General features: G+C 35.1%; 1 protein-coding gene across 1 annotated transcript in view; it reads right to left on the bottom strand.

Annotated features, from left to right (window-relative positions):
* The window catches only part of LOC104079046 (nipped-B-like protein), a gene marked incomplete at its 3' end in the record, with an annotated part of 121,114 nt that overhangs the window by 46,926 nt on the left and 54,018 nt on the right, over nucleotides 1-20,170 (bottom strand). The window contains exons 2-7 of the mRNA XM_009580928.1: nucleotides 16,709-16,852; nucleotides 13,791-13,956; nucleotides 12,514-12,644; nucleotides 6,555-6,654; nucleotides 4,740-4,891; nucleotides 3,540-3,700 (exon numbers count right to left, since the gene is read on the bottom strand). Coding sequence (XP_009579223.1) covers nucleotides 3,540-3,700; nucleotides 4,740-4,891; nucleotides 6,555-6,654; nucleotides 12,514-12,644; nucleotides 13,791-13,956; nucleotides 16,709-16,772 — 774 coding nt within the window. The remainder of the gene's footprint in view (nucleotides 1-3,539; nucleotides 3,701-4,739; nucleotides 4,892-6,554; nucleotides 6,655-12,513; nucleotides 12,645-13,790; nucleotides 13,957-16,708; nucleotides 16,853-20,170) is intronic.

Raw genomic sequence — 20,170 nt, forward strand, 5'->3', positions numbered from 1 at the left:
CCCCAACGTGGCAAACAAGTTTTACTGTCTTCTCAGTTTTGCACAGAACAACCTGCTCCAATGGAATTCATAATTTCTGACAAACGTCTTCGTAGTATAATACTACTAACAGTGTAATGATGTCCATGCTCTATCTTTAAGAATGCAAGGGTGTCTTTTTTACCCCCACACTATCTTAAAATTGAATATGAAACCCTCTATTCAAATTCCCACTTACTGGTCTACATGGGTTTTTTATTGCTTTCATGGAGCCCTCTGGTGGTCACGAGTATACTCATTCACTGAATGCCCTAACTAGATTTAAACTTCCATAGAACAGTATTTCCCACTTTTAGCACTGTTTTTTATACAACATCTACGGGAATGTTTTGGGAAAGAACAAACTAACAACCCCTATATCTATGAAGAGACAATTTCTACAATTATAAACAATTACAAAAAGTTCGGTTTTTTAAAGAGTAAAGTCACACAAAGGAAGTCTCCAAAGAAGTTCTAAGGTTATTTAATCTGTTTCCCAATTAAATTGGTTATTTCAGTAGCTAATATTCTAACATGGCTCTTATTGAGGTATCTGAATACACACAGTTCTTTCATATAACTTTTTTTTTCAAACCTGAATTATCTGTCTGATAAATACCTTTTATGCTCTTGACCAATTTCAACCCAATTAATAGAATATTAGAAGGCTCAACTGTAATTATGTTTTTACATGTCTGTATGAAAAAAATCAGCAAATGGTAGTAAGTTTGAAAGCTAAATTGGCATTTCAAGGAGATAGAAGCCTGCATAGATGGGCAAGTACACACTCCCTCTGACAATGGCCAAACAGCCAATTTCCACATGCACAGCCACAGACTAGACAGTGTACACATTACACCTTGTGAAGGCATAGTTTCCACTGCTTAGGGTAAAGGAAAGAGTTTGAAATTTATGGACTGAAGGTGCTTACAAGTCAAAGAATATAAATCCATACGAAACCACATTTCATAAGTTTCACCACCCATGAGAACTCAGAAAACAATTCTATTAGATTTTTTTTTTCCTCCCACAGCACAATGATTCTAAAACTCATGCTGTGCTATTAATTACACTTATTTTTACAACAGTGCTTGCAAAAAGAGTTGTTGCCTCATGTGAGGAAAGCTTCATGGGCAAAGAAATCTAATATTCAGATTCAGCGCAATAAAAAAACCTGTATCTTAAACTTACATGTTGTTATGGTAAGTCAAAGTGAATTAATTTCCTGAGTTACTCATTTACCTACCACATTGAAATTAATGAGCTGATTTTTTTCAAACCTAACTTATCTTTGACTTGTAATAAATCTTAAAAAAACCCCCCAAAATATTGAAAAAAAAGCTTGATAACTTTTTAGCATATATTTTTTATTAGGACAGGAGAGGTCCTCTACCCTTGATTGTCAAGGACGTAGGCAAAGGTGACTTTTATTAAATGAACTAAACAGACCAACTAGGTAGATGACCTTTCGGGTACGCATGCCATTCCTACCAGAGCTGACAAATTTTTGGAAGTCCTCATTTACAGTTTCCTAGTTCAGAGCTTCACCAAATGGTGATATGTAAGCACAAACTTATATTCTAGGAATGCTCTCAAGTTTACCAAAAAATCTTCCTTAAATTGAGTGTACGTGTAGTGAGCCTTCAAAGGTGTACTTGCTGATTTTGCAGATCATATATCGCAAATACACAATATCCTGTAGCTATTCACATTTTTTATAGCAATAAAATCCTAAAACTAAGAAAAAGAATAAAAAATAATTAAAGTTTTTAATTTTTATGATTTAATAACTGACATTCATAACTATCTTCGCCAAAGGTCACACTGCTTCTGAAAAGACTGCAACATTATGATTAAGCTTATTATTCATACATAGATGCAAAACTTTAATTAATCCAAATTCTTCAAACTGTTTTCTGCATGATAGCTACTAAAATCAGCTTTCAAAGGAATAACTATAAATAAAATAAGTGTAACACATATGCTCCATTAAGAAAATGCACAAAGGGATAAAGTGCAATTTTACAATGTTTACTACTTTTTACATTTAGTATGTCTCCAATTAAACCAACCAATGAGGGTATGCTTTATGTTTTCATAGTCTGTCCGTTCTGAAAGAGCTTCATTTCTAAGTTTTCATGAACTAGGATGTGGTTGCATTGTTTGGAGCACAAAATTAGGGATGAATATTTTTAAATACTGCCTCTTTAAAGATTATGGAATATATTATCCTAATATTAAAGTTTTCCAAAAATCCTGTCTTAACAAAACCAAGATTCTCTTGATAGTGTACCTTTAACATAGTTGGGGGATATATGTACATTTAATGCCAAGAACAGTTTCCTAGTCTGAAGAATTTGCATTGCTGAAGCAGAGATTGAGAAAAACATCTGGTGATTGTCTATTATGATAGATTCCTTCATTACAACACTCTGTTTCAGATACTACTTCTTAGCTAATATTTTTAATGAGCATAATTCTTGCATTTAAAAAAAAAAGAAGACTAATAAAACTAGTAACTCTCTTGGAGTTCTACTGTATTAATCCTGGCAAGGGATTTAGGGAGCCTGCTGTTAATAGTACACTTGTTGAATACAACACTTTTTTGCTTCAACAAGCTAGCTTAGGAAGACAAGAGTTGCCCATGGTTTTCTTAAACTAAATAAAACACACACACAATCACACATGCCAAAAAAAAAAAAAAAAAAAAAAAAAGAAGAGGCCTGCTTGCCACCAGGTTTTGATGCTTTGACAAAAAAATAAAACCGAAACTTAAGTGCTCTCCCCTTAAGAGCTGTTAAGAGATTGTGTACCAAACTTGTAAAGAAGAATCCCAACAAGATTCATCCACAGAATGAGATGCTCATTAAGAAGAAAATTAATCCAATAGTTCAAAAAAATGTGAGAGAAAGTTGTTTTTTTTCCCTTTAGATTCAAGATTTCAGAAGGAATTTCTCCCACATAAAATGAAGTCACTAAGGGAAAACTTCTTACAAAGAAACCAGGCCATAAAAGCACATAATAGACAGTAAGAAAAAATGTCCATAGGAATTCTTGCCTTTGACAACATTACTATTTTACCCAATAGGTTATTCAAATATGTCAAGTCTAATTGACAGTTGCGGGGATCTTCAAAAAGACAAGTTAACTACACGCCTATTTAGAATCTAGTATTTCATCTAGTTTGCATCAACATACTGCTACAGTAATTGTAGAGGCACACTACCATTTCTTTAAAATAAACTCACATACGAGATTATGTGAAGATTTTTCACTTTTCCTAATTTCAGCAGAATGAATGTTACAAATAGTTCCAAAGGAAAGAGAGATTCAGAAAAAATTAAATCTCACACATTAAAGTAGCATGGTTGAGTGTACAATCTAAAATTGAAATATATTTTCAGTGGTTTTATACATCAACAATAACATAGTAAAATATCTGACTTCTAAGGCAGCTGAACACATACTTGTTTTATCATAGTAAATATCTGCTTTACCATAAACTGATTTAAGTAACATACATCACTACTTAGTCTGTGCACCATCTGTAGGTAGTCTTCATTTGAGCCATGTCTAGAATTATCAGCATGATGATTAGCTGAATTCCCAGACAACTGACTTGAAACTTTATTTTCATGGAGATTCCTCATCCCAGCTGTGACAATGGGACTGGATACTGAAGCTGAAATACAAAAAATATAAGTAACTATACTGATACATTCACACACTCGGTAACTCTTAAAAAACTTCAGAGAAAACATCATAATAGTGGATATTAATGAGTTGGATGCAAGAAGTTTGGAATCTGAACAAGAATCCAATTTTTGCTTGAATCCTTTTGCCATAAATACCTTGAATAAAATTAGATATCTAAGATTTTAATTTCCAAGAGGATTTAAAACCTAAATTCCACGTACAGATTAGTCTAGTTTCTCTCTACATCTATCTTAATTATAGTCAGTATCATATTCTTACTGGTTACAGAAAACTTTGTTTTCCTCTATATAATTTGTATTCACTACCTTTGGTAACTTCCAAGGTATTCATGAGACATACAACATTACATACAGAACAGCTATATATATTCTAAGCACAATGCTAAACTTTAAGAACAAATTATTTAAAAGAATCCAGTAAGAATTCTACTTACCAACAAAAAAATGCCTAGATACTTTAACAGTGTTCATGTTGTTCAAGATTGTTTTTAGAAGAGGGAAGAACAAAGAAATCCATTCATTCTGAAGGTCATCTTTGCCAGTTACCGCATACCTTGAGCATAATTCTAGCCAACTTAGAATTAATCTAGTCAATGCTACAAAGGTGTTTGGTAAGACTAAATAAGCTGGGAGCAAAACTTACATTATATTGGCAAAAATGAGGTTTTCACTAGTAGAGATAAATGATGGCCATAGCTAACAAATACAAGTTTTTGGTTTGTTTTGATTTTTAGTGTTGTCATGTATACATGACAACTATGCAAAACTATACAAAATCAGTGTACAGAGGGGAGCAATGCAACAGGAACGTGTGTTTTACCTTTTCTTCTTCCTTTTTTTTTTTTTTTTTTTTTTTTAAATAAAGTATAAACTCTGTACAGTCAGGAAAGCAAAGCTTTGCATTAAGCATGTGACTCCTTCAAAGAAATTAGAAAGCCGTGAAACATGCACATGAAGGTAAAGCTGACATGAGATTGGAGAATAAAACAAAAATCACAGACTTACCTTGCTGCATCTGAGGATGTGGTGTATAACTTGGAGGATGTGAATATGGCATGTATCCTGCAGGGCTTTGAGGAGCATATGGACTAGGCACTGGACTGTTCTGTTGTGCCAAAAATCTGCTACCAGAGCTTGTCTGTGGTGGCACAAACCGGCTAAAAATAAAATAGAAAAAAGTTTTTAAAAGTTGGAAAAGCAAATTTAGATAAATTTATTATTTCTTTTGCAATATTATACATTCAGAACATTACAACTTAAGATAAAAAATTCCAACACAACCAAGACTCTCCCTCAAAAGCAGTATTTTATTAAGCTATTGATACCTTCCCAACTTCAATTATTACTTAAGAGTCACAGCTTAGGTATTGCATTAGTAAAAGTAAAGAACAGAACAAAAAGCATTCATAAGACCTCCACCTAGGGAAAGGAAACAATGACACAAATATGTACCAACATAACACCTGCAATTTCCAAAAGTTAGTCCCAGAAGTTTAAATGAAAGTGACAGCTAAGTTTTAACTAACAACTAGGCCACTAGGATTAACAAGGAGCCATCTACTCCAAATACAATTTTTCCAGTAAGATTTCAAAGAACTTCATCTAGCAGAACTATACTGCCAAGCTATAGGAAAGTGATAGGCAGTTAGGTAGGACCTGACCCAAAGTCCACTGAATACAACTTACTCTTTCATTGGCTTTATCTTAGACTGATCCTACAGATCGGAAGCCATAAAAATAACATAGGCTCATGACAAACACATGCACATTATAACTTACATTCTTATATGAGCTTTTCAAAATAAAAATAAACCAAATAAATACTTCAGAAGGTACACTACACTACACGCTTTCACAACACTCAGTTCTAGATAGCAACTTTACGAAGGTAAGCTTCCATAAAAAGAAATAGCAATAGAAATACAAATAATAAGCATTTAACACACAGATTTTGCAAGGATTTTGAGAAGACTTCGTAATATTCATTGTAATATTCACAATTCAAAAAACCTTCTTCAATATCACTTTTAGACATAGAAGTTAAAAAGTGTACTGTTTTTTGTGCAGATACAGAGCATTTCATTTGCCAAAACAATTACAGTAAGCTGAAGTGAAATGTGAATTAAGTTTATTTTAATAATGATATCTAATAACTGAAGATGAAATCTGATAAAGCCCAGTAACTGTGTTGAAACTACATTCAGAACTCTTTCCTCTAGTCCAGAGTAGTTTGTTATATTAATAAAGGCCTGGATTATAGGTATGTGCTACTTGCTAATACTCAAAAGTTTAAAGAACCAGAAAGTTGACAAGGATGCTGCTAGAAAACTGGCCAAATTACTGGGCCTATTCTCCTCTGAGTGGCCTTTTGTATAACTGTTACAGCAGTACTCTGTGCTTTTACAAGTCTTCTTTCCCATCCTCCTTTCACACTGGTATGTTATACATGCTGAAACAAATTAGCCTCTTCTCTTCTATCCTTCTGCCACCAGTCTCAGCCTCTGCCACCAGTAGAAAACAGCTGGAGGGGTGGCAGGAGGCAGGGGGACTCCTTAAGCAAGCAAGAAAGTTTGCCAAAATTATGGAAGGAAGAGAGAGAATGGAGAATCATGACTAATCCTTAGAATACAAGGATTAATTCATTGACACAAAGATGTTTCTTTGCCAGCTGAAGAAACCCACCCTGCTGTCAGACAAATAAAAAATTTGTCTTGACACTGATGACCTTCCACTCACATACTTGCAACAAGAATTGACTGTCACTATAGGAAGAATTTGCAGTCCGCTGCCCCTCCCACCCGATTTAAAAGAAAGTATTACCTGGAAGGGCTATGTGAGATAGTGGTTTGTTGATAATTGGAAGATGCAGGACTACCACGCATGGAATTCTGAGAAATATTAAACTGCGACATCATCATCCCTATTAAAAAGAAAACAGCAGCATTACTTCACACACATTTCCTTTTTAATCAATGAAGTCTCTCATTTCAGAAATTACTATATACAAAGAGATTATAAACTTTACATACATTAATATCATCTACCCACAACTGTTAGAAAACATTAGAAATTATTGATTCCATGTAAGCTGTCCATTTTACACCATGACATAAAAAAAGTGTTCCCTAAAGCGGTGTTAACTCAGTTATAAACACTAACAGTAGTTTCTTCCTCTGTTCCTTTGAGCTTCCCAAGCCAAAGCCTACTAGTGAATAGAAACATTTTTGTAACAGGACATGTATTCCACACCCCAGGCCGGTGTGTACAGTACCCATTGTGCCAATAAGTAAAAGATTTGGAAACTTCACAAGTCAGAAGAACACAGAAAAATCATCTCCCATTTTTAGAGCAAATACAGCAAACAATCATTTCAAGCTGAGTGCTGCAAGATATTCTCACTGCTCCCACCACGCCTTACTGCTTCCTTTCTATCCAGCTTTCTATTCCACCTCATCTACGCTTATAAGGAATGTTATCAAAGAAGGTGCTGAAATATTTCAATTGCAAAGCAGAACCCATATCCCAACTATAGGCTCCCACAGCGTGTAGATCCCCACAGTCATGCTTTCGAAATTCAGGAGTTGTACTAGCTGGCAAGCCACAACTACCAATGTGCTTGAAACTAACTAATTTAAGAGGCGTTTGGACAATGCCCTTGATAATCTTCTTGAACTTTCGGTCAGCCTTGAAGTGATCAGGCAGTTGGACTAGATGATCATTGCAGGTCCCATCCAAATGAAATACTCTATTCTATTCTGTTCTATTTATTCTAACTTGCATCATTATCAGGGAGAATTTAAAGGAATCTTTTTTTTCCTCTCTTCGATACAGGTATAAAGAATTCCCTGACAACAGCATGACACTGGAAGTTGAAGTGATGCAGAAACACAAGAGCTTAAATGAATTTTAAGTTATTTTAAGGACAGAATTGAATGTCTTGCAGCTAAAACAGCGTCAGAATTCACGTGTACACTGCAGCTTGGGAAGCCACCGCAAATGATCCACAGCCGTGGGTAAAAAGCCCATCAGTAGTACAAATATTTTAAACCAAAGGTTAGACAGAAGGCTGACAGAAGTCCCAATCCAGAGTGTTTGGGAGCTGTCAACCCTTCAATTGCTACCACCGTTTTCAATTACTGCAATATTCACACAGCAAAACTAGTTTCAGAAATCCTCCCTGTCACCCTCTTTTCTCTTCCCCTCTCCCCACAGAGACGAGATGTGATAATCCCCCAGGTATGCAGCCGTTACTACCTCCCGGTAGGTGTGAAGTGCTGCATTCCAAGTGCATTAGCACACGAAAACTAGGCCAGAGCAGGAGTGAAAGTCCCATGCTGTGCTGAAAAAAAATCAGAGACCTCCATACCTCAATACAAAGGACATTTCATTGTCCCAAGTAACAGTCCCTCAACTCCTGCAAAATTTGTTTAAATGGACACTGGTTGCTTCCTAAAAAGGCAAGTGAGGAGGAAACTCCAGGGGTTTTGTGTTGGAGGCAGCGCCCGGCATGCCCACGGCCCACTCACCTCTCACTGCCACTCTCGATGCAGCTAGATACAGTATTTTAGTCAAACTACTAACCTTTAACATTCATGCACAGAAAGCTGACAGAATGTGCCCGTATGAGCATGAAATATACAGACGAAGTTTCACTTTATGCTTAAAAGCACAGACTGCACTTTTAAAATACTTTAAAAATATATCTATTTATTTTCCCCTCCCTGAATTTAAAACACGTTTTGAACCACAGATGTGGTAGTTTTTGGTTTAAAAGAATGACAGAAAATATATATATGAATCCATTTTTAATGCCATTTTAAAAAACCCTAAAACTTATTCTGTCATGGGCAGCTCTCACTTCCCTATCTGTGTTTAGAAGGGGTGGACATGGGAGGCACCGTCTAGGTAACTTAAAAGAAAAAAGAAGAAAAAAACCCACAACAACAACAAAAAAACTCCCAAAAACCACCAACCAACCAACCAACAAGAACAAAAAAAAAGAGTGTCTCCAAAGTTTCCAGACAGATAACAAGTATGCCTGATCATGATGTAATGAGAAAGAAGTAAAAATAAGCTCCAAACATCTAGTCTAAAAAGGAGTTGAAATTAGTCTGTGGCCATTAGCACTAAAATATCTTCTTGTACATTTTTTACATTGTTGTCATGTCACTAAGCAGCAGATTTATGGCTCCACTGTGCATTTCCTACCTCAAATATTAAAGAATTTATTTTAAATGCAACCTTAATTTTGAATGTTGGTAATGTTCAGGTTTGAGAAAACATCATCCTAGTAGTATCATTACTAGAATGAGTTTCCTTAACACATACTCCCAGTCTTGACTATAATTTTTTTGCTTGGAAAAAAGTGATACGCATAAATCCATTTTAGCATAAATCCAAAGAATGCACTGCATAAAAACACAGCTCAAGGTCACAGAAAAAGTTTTGCACAATTAAACTGTATTACAGCATCATGCATGCTTAAGCTAGGACTGCTCACCAACAGGTGATTTTTCAGTTAAATATATACTTTTATTGAAAGCGTACGTCTGCTAAGTTTTTCGCTTTTACAGGCACACGTGCACTTGAATTCTTGGAGAAATGAAAAGATTTTGTAAAAGTAATTGATGTTTATGGAAAGATGCATAAGATTTTAATCCTCCAAAATTCACAAGTTCTGATAAATAGCTTGAAGTGAATTTTATATCCTTTCTGAACCCTAAGCGATGCTATGAATACTAAACTATTGCAATATATTATTTTAGCTGATCTTACAGCACATACCTGCTGAAAGACAAAGCCAAAGTGTTGAGAGGGAAAAGAGAAAAAATTATTATGAAAACTGAAACTAAATAATATCTTAACTTTAAATACATAATTATAAAGAAATCCACTTCACTCATATACAGTAAGACGCAAGACAGATGTAGCTGCAAGATGGCACCCAGAAATTTCTGTCATCTGATAAAAAAGGTCTAAAATAAAATTAACATTTTGCCTTTGTACAAAGTTAGGCCTGATGTCGCATAGTAATGTGACTCAGTCTGTTCAGACAACCTTGTAATAGAAAACAGTCTGAAAAATCTAATCTAAAAATCTAAGCTGTATGAAGACTGTTTTGACAATGGGACTGTTTCAAAAGACAGGGAATAAGAGTTCGAACATCGCTGCTACCTTACCTGAAACGAAATACGCCAGCAATGGGGTGGGGGAGGAAGGTGGAGGGTGCCAGCTCAGGACACAAAATGAAAGAAGTGTCCACATAATACATCCTTTTTGCACTATTTGTTCATCATAACTAAAAGCAATTCTTGCTCTAAACTTAGTGTTGAACTACAGATCAATATGAACTTGGGAAAAAACATCAGCACAGAATTCTGCTTGTGCTTTACCTTACATTCACAAGAATTCAAAACATAGTATTTAGCTTTCTGAAGATGTCTTTATTTCCTGACAAACTGTACTGAACCAAGAATTTTATTCCGTGTTTAATTTAATTCTTTAGCCAGATGATCTTCCTGTTCTTGCATCAGAAATGAAGGCTAGGAGAAATGAATTTGAGTTCACTTTGTCCATACTAATGCTGGAACTGACACTCAAGGGATCATGGTGCACAGACCCATCCCAGGCTGAGTAAATAGACAGGGGGTCCCACTGCCTTCATTCCTTCTCAATTGTGGGCATTACAAATACTGGGTCACAGTACCCAGCGCTGACTTCACTGCATGCTGGACTCAACAGAAGGCGGAAGGACAATATTCAGACAGAAGACAGTAAGGAAAGCAGAAGAGATGAATTTGAAATACTAGAAAAGAGCCTAAATTTCATTCTTCTAGCTGGCAAAATGCATTACATAAGATCTCTACCAAACCCTCAATTGTTCTACAAATTACGACTCTACAGAGATTACAGTATCTATTCAGAAAGCAGAAGAAAACCCAACCTTTCCTGCCTCAACACATCAGTATAGACTCCTTTGGCCTTGGAGATCTGAATGGGGCATACTAACAGCTAATAAGGCTACCAGAATTTGCCAGCATCTAGCTTGAAGATCCACCTATTTCCAGGTAAGAATGTGGCTTTTTTCCATTGAAAATAAAGTCACACTTCACCTAGCTTTTCCAAACGTTCATTCCAGGGCCTTCTTCCTCTCAAAATACTTTGTCTACAGCTATGCTTTTCCCCACTTCTCCCTTTCTTTCCAGTTTTCAGATTTCACGCTTACATTGCAATGCTTGCACTAGTACAAGTATTCAGAATTATGTAAAATAAAATTAAATATTCAGCGGGGTTTTAAAGTCTCATCTCTTCTGGTTCTCTGAAACCACTTTGTTAACTTAACTAAAATAACATCAACTCTTCTTTTACATTTCATATTGAATTATTTTCTATTCTGTACTAATACCTTCCTTCAAGCATAGGCCAAAGCACATTTACTAAAGATAGTGGTGCTTTTATTTCATTAAGGATTATTCTTAACCTATTGAATCAAGCTGCGAAAGTGCTTCTCCTTGTGAAGCACAAAATTAGCAAAAATTAGAAAGAAATTAACTAGCTTTGTCTTCTTTCTTTCAAAAGCCTCTGCTGGAACAGGTAATTTCAAAAACGATGTCTCCCTTTTGCACTGGCAAAAAATTATTTTACTCTACAAAACTGGTGGAAAACTTTAATTCCAGCGTATGTTCTTTGTGGGACCACTCTGCAAACTGACAGGACAGTCACAACTCTTCCCACAGCTGGAAAAATCGTACTCTGCCACAGCTACCACTAAACACAGGATCTGGAGACTGTTTGCAGAGCTTAAATTTCGGTATATATGTATCAATGAACTTACAAATACTTAGCACTGCCTTTCACGTTTTCATTCCAGGAAATTTCTGCCTTCTTTCAAGGAACACTACATGTTCTGTCCTTAGCAAGTTCTTTTCAAATATTGTACGGCTTTTTACTCACTAGCCTAGGTGAACAAACCTAATAATCTCATTTTATTATTTTTCCCCTCCAAAACCACCCAACACTTCCTATCCCCTGTGGACTCCAGTAACACTTCCATTTATATCTCTACAGTGCCAGCAAAGCTTTATCCTCACACTGCAGAAACTCTGGAAATTCTTCTACTCATTTCATAGTTTGGTATTTAAAGAACATACTTCAGGTGCAATTCTCCAGATCTACAACTAGAGTCTGTCCAATTAATCCTTTGCTTGGTCTCTCTCCTTCTTCATCTTTGCTATGCAGCAGTATATCTCAACTACACCCAGAAGAGAATTAGCTGTCAAAACAGAAAAATCTCTAGGGCATCACAAATTGCTGAGATGAGGAATGACAGGGAGGAGCTACTAAGTGTGGTTCCTTCAACCTTATTCCTTACCCCAGAACTATTAAGAACTACCACTACAATGGTACACTACAATCATACAGATTTTCAGGCATATTCTTCCAGCTTCAGTTATTTGCTAAGACAAATATATGAACCTAGCCATAAAGCAATTCAAATAAAATTATTTTAAAATAAAATCCAATCACTCATCCTAGAGATTAAACTTTGTAGTGAAATTAAACATTTTTTATAAAAATACCTGGTAGAGTTTATTTCCATCCTTAGTCTAATACAATCACTCTTAGAAGATGTCAAGGTACATAGGTTTGTATCACTATCAAATACAAGGTAAGGCATAAATATCACAGTTGTGCTGCATATGTATTTGGGGTTAGTATCAGTCCCCTAAACTTACAGAACAACATAAAATGCAATCAATAAATAATCAAAAATCCTTACCGCTTTGTACCCCGTATCTGTTTTGCATGCTTTTCTCCCTGAAAACATTAGGATTCCTTGCCAGGATAGCCTGCAGCAAGACTGGTATATCTCCCTCTGGATCATCACTGCCAAGGTTATCTTTCAACTCTCTGGAATTGTGGAAGTAAGCAAATAAAGAGGCAAATGCATTTTCAAATTATAAGAAACTATGAGTCAAGTAAAAAAAAAAAAAAACAAAAAAAACCAAAAAAACCAAAACCAAAATGAAAGAAGACAATTTACTGTTAAAATATAGAAAAAAAACAAGTCTGCAAAGCACTGTTCCCTGCCTCTATTTTTTTTCCTCTCTTCTTTAAGGAATGGTAGAAGAGTAATTCCTACTAGTCTTCAAAATTATTTTCTGTTACTAAGCACTTATATACACATGGCTGTCGGTTTCAGACTATTACAAAAAGTTTCTTATGACCACTTTTATACCGTGATCTTCTCCGTAAAAGAACACTTTGGCATAACATCAAGAAAGTATTATTGTAGGAGTGAAAATAACATACGCATGAAAGTATAACATTCAGCTTGCAGCCCAATGCTTTGAGAATCTTTTATTTTAAAAATGGAAATTGGCATATCTTTGATATCACAGGATTCCCTCTGAACCATAAAAAAAAAAAGTAATGGATTTTCTATAAATGCGTCCATGCTTTCACTTATTGTTTGCTTTGAGGACTTTTAAAAGCTACTTCCACTTGATCAAAACAATTGATTGGAACATGTAGGAAAAAGACAGGGCTGTCAACATAAGACAATTCAAAGGACACCGGGGGGAGGATACAAAAAGAGAATACATTAGCATATTTGCTGGTTCAATTCTTAAAATATTTAAGTTCAATACCTAATCAGAATGGATCTTAGATGGGTGTCTCAAAAATTTTTGTTTGTGTGTAATACTGGGTATATAATTTGTCTTTGCACATTATTAACCAAAGTGGAACACAAACGAGTATTGCACAATCATTACCACAAGGTCTGCACTCTTAATTAGCAAGAATGGAATAAGCAGATGATCTATAAAATACCCCCCCCAGTTATGCCTAAGGGCTGCCGGACAATTATTAACGTTCTGACTGACTGACAAAAACATTTGACTCTCATATAGCAGTCATCTGCCAAGCAAGTCTAATAAAAAACCTGCATGTTCTAATTTTCAGATTCTCACGAACAACCTTCTCAATCCAGTTAATTTTGATGTCAGGGAATAAGGATGGTGATCTGATATAGTTGAAGTTCAAAATACATACATGTGATCAGTTGACACCTGATTGAGACTGTGGACGAGCTGTGAAACGAGATTTTCATCCCTGCAAGCCAGAAGGCAGTTCACCTCTTCAGCTATCCGTCCATTGAAAAGCAGGCTTTTTGTTGTTGTAGCAGGTAAAGGTGATGGAAGAGGCAGCTGGTTCAAAACTGTTATCAGAAAACAAAAAGGAGTTCAGAATCATTTCACGAAACACAAGCATACAAATATGGACACCTTCTTACTCCCTCATGTGATTAAGAAAGAAAACTTTACAACTACATTTAAAATATAGGGAAGATTTCTGGATTTTTTTAAATCATGAACACACACACACACACACACACGATTCTGTTTTAAACAAAGTAATGCAGACAAGTCCACAAGTTATATTACTAAATTATTATAAATATTTAACTGTGCTAACGCAAGTATTATGAATAAAAACATACTTTTAAACATTCCAGAATATTAAGTTATTTACTATGTTATTGCAGCTTTCTCTTGGAGCCAAAAGCATTGATAAAGGAAGGAAATGCAAAATCCTTGTAGTTGCGTGCAGTACTGTAAGTGCATTCAGCATATACTTCAAGTTTTCCACTCTGATCTTCATATTTAATTAGTGTTCCCACTTTGTATGGTCAGGGTAGATTTAAAAAAAAAACAAAACCAACCCACCAAAAAAACAAACAACCCAACAACCAATTTAAGCCACTAATTAAATTCTCAGTTTATTATTCTCTTGTTGTATTTATTTCTATGTAAGTCACCTTCTCAAGAAAAGGCTAGTATCATTGGTTGGTATGATCACTAAAATGTCAACTCAGTTAATATACCTATTCACGAATCTTTGTAAAAAGATTCATCACAATATTTCAATATTTCAATCAGATTATAAATGAGCACACTATACTTTCAGAGTACATTCTTAGGTCTACAGACCTAACAGGGAAGTGTACCATATAAGAAGCCTTGACCAGATGATTGGCAGAGCTACACAGAGAAGAGGAGAGTAAGCCAGAAGAGGCCAAAAAGCTAGCTATATAGAAAAGTTACTTTCACAGGGCCACAAAAACAAGCTGAATCTAACTTCAAGTTCCCAGGCAGTTTACAGCTCTGAGATAAAGGTTTTAACTGAAGCATTAGAAATAGCTTCAGAAACAACAACTTAAGTGAAATATACTCTTTTGGATCTTTTATATTTTGAAATTCTTTATTTTAAAAATAAAAGCGGGGGGGAGCAAATTCCAGTATTTCCCCCCCCTTATATAATGTATATCATTACTGAATTTAGAAATAAATTGCAATTCAATTAGAAGTGTATAATATATTAAAATAGCTAGCTTTCATTACTTGCATCAGATTACCTTGAATATGCCAGAATATTGGCAAAATTCACAACATCAGCAAAACATATTTATTAAAACAGTATAAATTCAGCTAGTTAACTAGCCTACTCTACTGCCTCTAGTCATCATGTCCTCCGTCTTTTTAGGGCAACAAGTCTTGTCCATTCCAGTTGCTTCTTTTCACACAGAGAAAAGTAAGGTGAAGCAGTTACAAACCTTTCTCTTTCAGCTGCTCCAAAGTTTCTAAACATCAGATAAATATGACAGATAAAGAAGCAAATGCCCGTAATACAAGGGCTAATTCCACCAAAAGTAGTTCAGTGTTTCAAGAAACTCTTGCACCAGGAGTCTGGCTAGTGCCTTCTACCAGTCAAGTATTTTGACCTTCTTTAGAACCTTACCTGCAAATACTTAATGCTGGAACACTGCCCATAGGCTGGAAACTTATTATTTGCATCCTGATGGTCCATTATTAGACATACATAATGATAGATATATACACATCTCAATACATAAGCAGCATCTTCCAATTTGGTATTTCAGAATATCAGAAGGACACGAAGAAGTGTTTTTTTCCCTCCAATATATCTGCTTTTTTTACTGCAGGCAATTAAATTCAATTGCTGGGTATATACTTTCAGCATCTCTTGGAAAGTCTCCAAATTTCAACAGTATAATAATAAAAACAAGAGCTCAGAAGAAGCACCTGGGTAACTGAGTCCAATTATCCTCAGACAACTGAGCTATAAACTCTTTCTTACACTTCATAAACAAGATGCACCTTTGCCCCAACTGCTCTTATTGCAATGGTTGTTCTAGGACCTCGTTATAGTAATAATAAATCTCCTCTTAGTTTTCACTAGGAATTTATTTTTGATCACATTATAACCATTGGGTTTTGTGCCAGTATAAGCTTTTACTGTAAATACTTCTTTTCCTTTCCTTGCATTTTGTCTTTCTGACGTATTTGAAGACAGTATACACACTTCATCTGCTCCTTTTGCGGGCTGAACAGCTAAGAAAGAAGACTCATAGGTTCAGCTGCTTAGTTCCACTCTAGCAGCCATTCTTTGCACCTATTAATTATAACATTTTTTTTGTACCTTGTCCAAAACTACGGAACTAGCTTTCAAGTATACTCAACATATTCCACAACTCTCTTTAGTTAGTTGAAAATCAGTCTAATCCTCTCTCTCTCTCTTTTCAAGATATATATTTTAGAGAAGTATTTTATCATTTATGTGTTTTTCTTTATTTGTGGGTACCCAGATATGCTACTGAATGATACTGCAAACAAACAATTAATTCTTGTATTTTGTTTCAGGTTTCCTTAAGGGTTTTTTTAACCTACACTTCATTTCATTTCATGTTTAAATTAGCATGTTTTATTTGAATAGATTTTTAAAATTCAAGCAATGACAAAATTAACATTTTTAATGCCAAATCTGATTTTGACCTGATTTACCTTTAAGAACTTTAAAAATAAAACTCTTTTTAGTATTTTGAAAATGCAGTTATATACCAAAGAGGTAGAAAACAGCATAGCAAAGACAAGAAAAAGAAGAGTACTTACGGTCTGTAAGACTAGCAATCCCTGCAAGAGTAGTGATGGGAACATGAGGCATATCCCCATTCATCCTGAAGTTCTGGGATAGTAGTGCCTACACAGATATTTTAGTTCAGGTGCCAGCTATCATTACTTTCCATCTCCCAAGCACTAAAAAAAAAAAAAAAGAAAAAAAAAGGAAAAAAAAAAGAACAAAACCAAATGAAAATTCTCAGTTTACTTTTTTAGAATTTTAAATTCAGTAACATAAATGAAACACAGACCATACTCTCAGCTGCATACTAGGTAAATTTCGTCAAGAGTGGGTAGAACAATGTAGATTTTAAATATCAAATGGTATTAAGCAATCAAAAGGCAAAGCTTCTGGTCTCAGAAGCAGAGCCGTTCGCCACAAAAATATGCAAGATAAGGCAATCAAAAGAAAATTTGCTCAGGTTATACAGTACCAACTCAAAAATTGGTAACAAAACTTCTGCTAGTTCATACTGCAGTGAATAGCACTTAATGCATAACCAGTTTAAGTAATTAGCTGCTATATTCACTTCCCAGTTTTGCAGGAGATATTTTTCATATAAGAGGAGGCTAGCAAAAACAAAAGGAGTAATTTACAAATGCAAAAATCAAGAGGTAAACAAAGTGACAAATACCAAATCTTAGTATATTTTAAAAGTAGTAGCTATTTCAAAATTGATCTGAAAATATCTCTTTAATATTAAACATTGTCTGGTCAAACTATTACCAGAAACTGTATCACACCCTCCACAAAAAGAAAAGGTTTAGCCACCACTGAACTAGCTCCTTTATTTCCTGTAAAACAGCACAGTTTATCTTCAACTACTGAAAAAGGAATTTGTTTACTCAGTTTTCACTAACTATAAAGATCCCAACTGTAACGAAGTCCACACTGCTAAAAAAAAACAACAAAAAAAAAGATCATCGCAATAATTTCAACTGCAGTTCCAAAACAACAAAAATTTACAAAGATCACACATTACAATCCACTATTATACTAATGAAATGACAAAAATTGAACATGATATTTTCTGAAGACAAACAAAATAAATTAAAGGAAAGGAATTTGATATATATGCAGTTACCTATTATAGTCAGGCATCTGTGTTAACAGTTTGGGAAACAGGAAAAAGACAACTGCTGTAAGCATTTGTGTTATCTACTGAAGATGCTGAAATCATGATTTGCTTACACTTACTTTACAAGCCAACATTTTTGAGAATTACATATACAATACTTACAAACCAAAAGATCACTGTCATTTCCTTAGTAATTATCTCATTCTTTCTTATACCACACCAATGGCAATATATAGGACACCAGTGCTACAGACTCCAAGCAAGACACGGAAACTGAATGTTGTAAGTCCTTTTCCTGCTCAAAGTTTTCACGAACTACTGAAGTTAACTTTCCAAAGTTTCCCTATCTACACACAACTGTATTCTCTGAAAAAAATACCAACACTGAGGTTAAACAGAACTGAGAATGAATCGACTTCATTTCCTGCACCTGCCACAGTCTCATTCTCACCACTAAATTACATTTGTTTATTAAAAATATAGCACATTACTAGAAATCTAGTAAAGGAAACTGCTACAGATAGATATTCTCTGTGGGTTGTTGTGTTTGGTTTTTTTTAATCCAGGAGAAAACAGCGGTCAAACACCCAGAGCAGTTTCAAATGCTACTCGATACTTGAGATTTTTTTACCTGAAACAAATACCAATATACACAGAATTTCAGTGGTTTCTTAGTTCCATGAATAGGCAATTCTTAAAAAAAGAAAAAAAAAAAAAAGACGACCTAACTTTTCCAACAGTGAGTCTGCAACAGCAAACCCACTGGAGCTAACACTTTTAGAATTTAAGTTTTCATTGAAAGGTTAGTAATTCAAGAAATTAAGGAACACCTTTCACACATAAATTATGTGTACAATAAAAAGGTCACGTCGGATGACCTCTTCTCTCCTTACTGCAACTGCATCAAAGCTGACTAAGGCCACGTCACTAGTCAGTATTATTGGAAATCCTGTATGTGACACAGAAACAAAAAAAAACACAAGAAGAAAAAAAAAAAATCTGTTCACCTTACCTTCCTGATCACCTGGGTAAACTGTAAAAATCAGAGGCTGTCACTACTAATTCAAGTTCTTTCCTGCTATTACTGCCACAATAGTTAAATTATACACATATTCAATGGGAAAAATTCCTCCAAACCCAGACACTTAAATTAGAAACCTTCTGCACAGACACATGGTAAGAAACCTGAACTGGCAAAATCCAGACCTGAGAGTGGAGCAAGTGCAGTGAGATAAGATGGTCAGGGGAAGGGTAAACTTTCTTTGTAAGAGGAGAGTAGAAATGGTTAGTTTGTTTAGCTAACAAAAAAGAGGTCAAGAGGGGATGTGGTTGCTCTCTCTAAGGCAGTCAAAGAAGGTTACAAAGGAAGAACGCTACAGGGCAGTGCTAACACAACAATAAATGGGGACTTGAATGCAAGCAAGAAGAAAATCAGAACAGCGCTTCTCACCATCAGAGCTGCCACCTTCTGGAACAGCTTTCCGTTAAGAGTAGAAGAGAGAAGCAACACCATTAACTTTAAAGATGGATCATACAGAACAGAAAGGACAGGATGTGGTTGCATGCACCAGCTGGGAGCTAAGCATGGCAATTCAAGAAGCCTGTCTCTTACATTACAAAGTTTTTCTAAGTATGATGTGAGTAAACAGATGAGAGTAAACAAAAGACAAAGAGAGACTGATGGGATTAAGGGATGGGATTAGTTTATAAAACAAACACAATACGAAGAAACCACATAGGGCTATCTAGGTCCAAATACTACATCTGTTGTGTTGAGAGCAAAATTGTGTCTGTCATACAACTGGCAAACAAGGTGGGATTCAATTCCAGAACTAGAGACTGAGATCCAGTGACACTAGAACTCAAATTTGATGTCACTGAAAATATTAGTAAACCCACTCATTTAAGGAATTTAAAATATCAAGCAGTTAGGGGGAAAAAAATTGACAGCTCAAGTTGAGATAGGTTCTTTCATACAAAACATCCGAACAGCATGCAACAATTAATGGCTTGACTGACAGACAAGTTTTGTTGTGTTTTTTTCTTCCCCCCATTCCCCAACTATAACAAGTGTTAAAAGTACTACATTGTAGCAGCTCACAATTAGTCAAGAAGAATCAACATTTTTCAATATTTAGAAAATTTTACATTATCAGCTTTGTACAGTAGCTATTACCAGTAGTACAGCATTTCTAGACTGAAAAAATGAAACTGTTAGTTGTATTAGCTGAATTAAGGAAATCAAAGAACTGCTGCATTGGAAGGCTTTTAAACAATGCATCAGAGTGTAGTGTAGCAGTTCAAACAGAGAAGTAGAAATCCAATTTACATATATGCAAATGCAGTCTTGCATATTCAGAATATATGTATTTAGGCT

This window comes from Fulmarus glacialis, unplaced genomic scaffold, assembly GCF_000690835.1.
Source record: "Fulmarus glacialis isolate BGI_N327 unplaced genomic scaffold, ASM69083v1 scaffold847, whole genome shotgun sequence".
NCBI classification, from domain to species: domain Eukaryota; kingdom Metazoa; phylum Chordata; class Aves; order Procellariiformes; family Procellariidae; genus Fulmarus; species Fulmarus glacialis.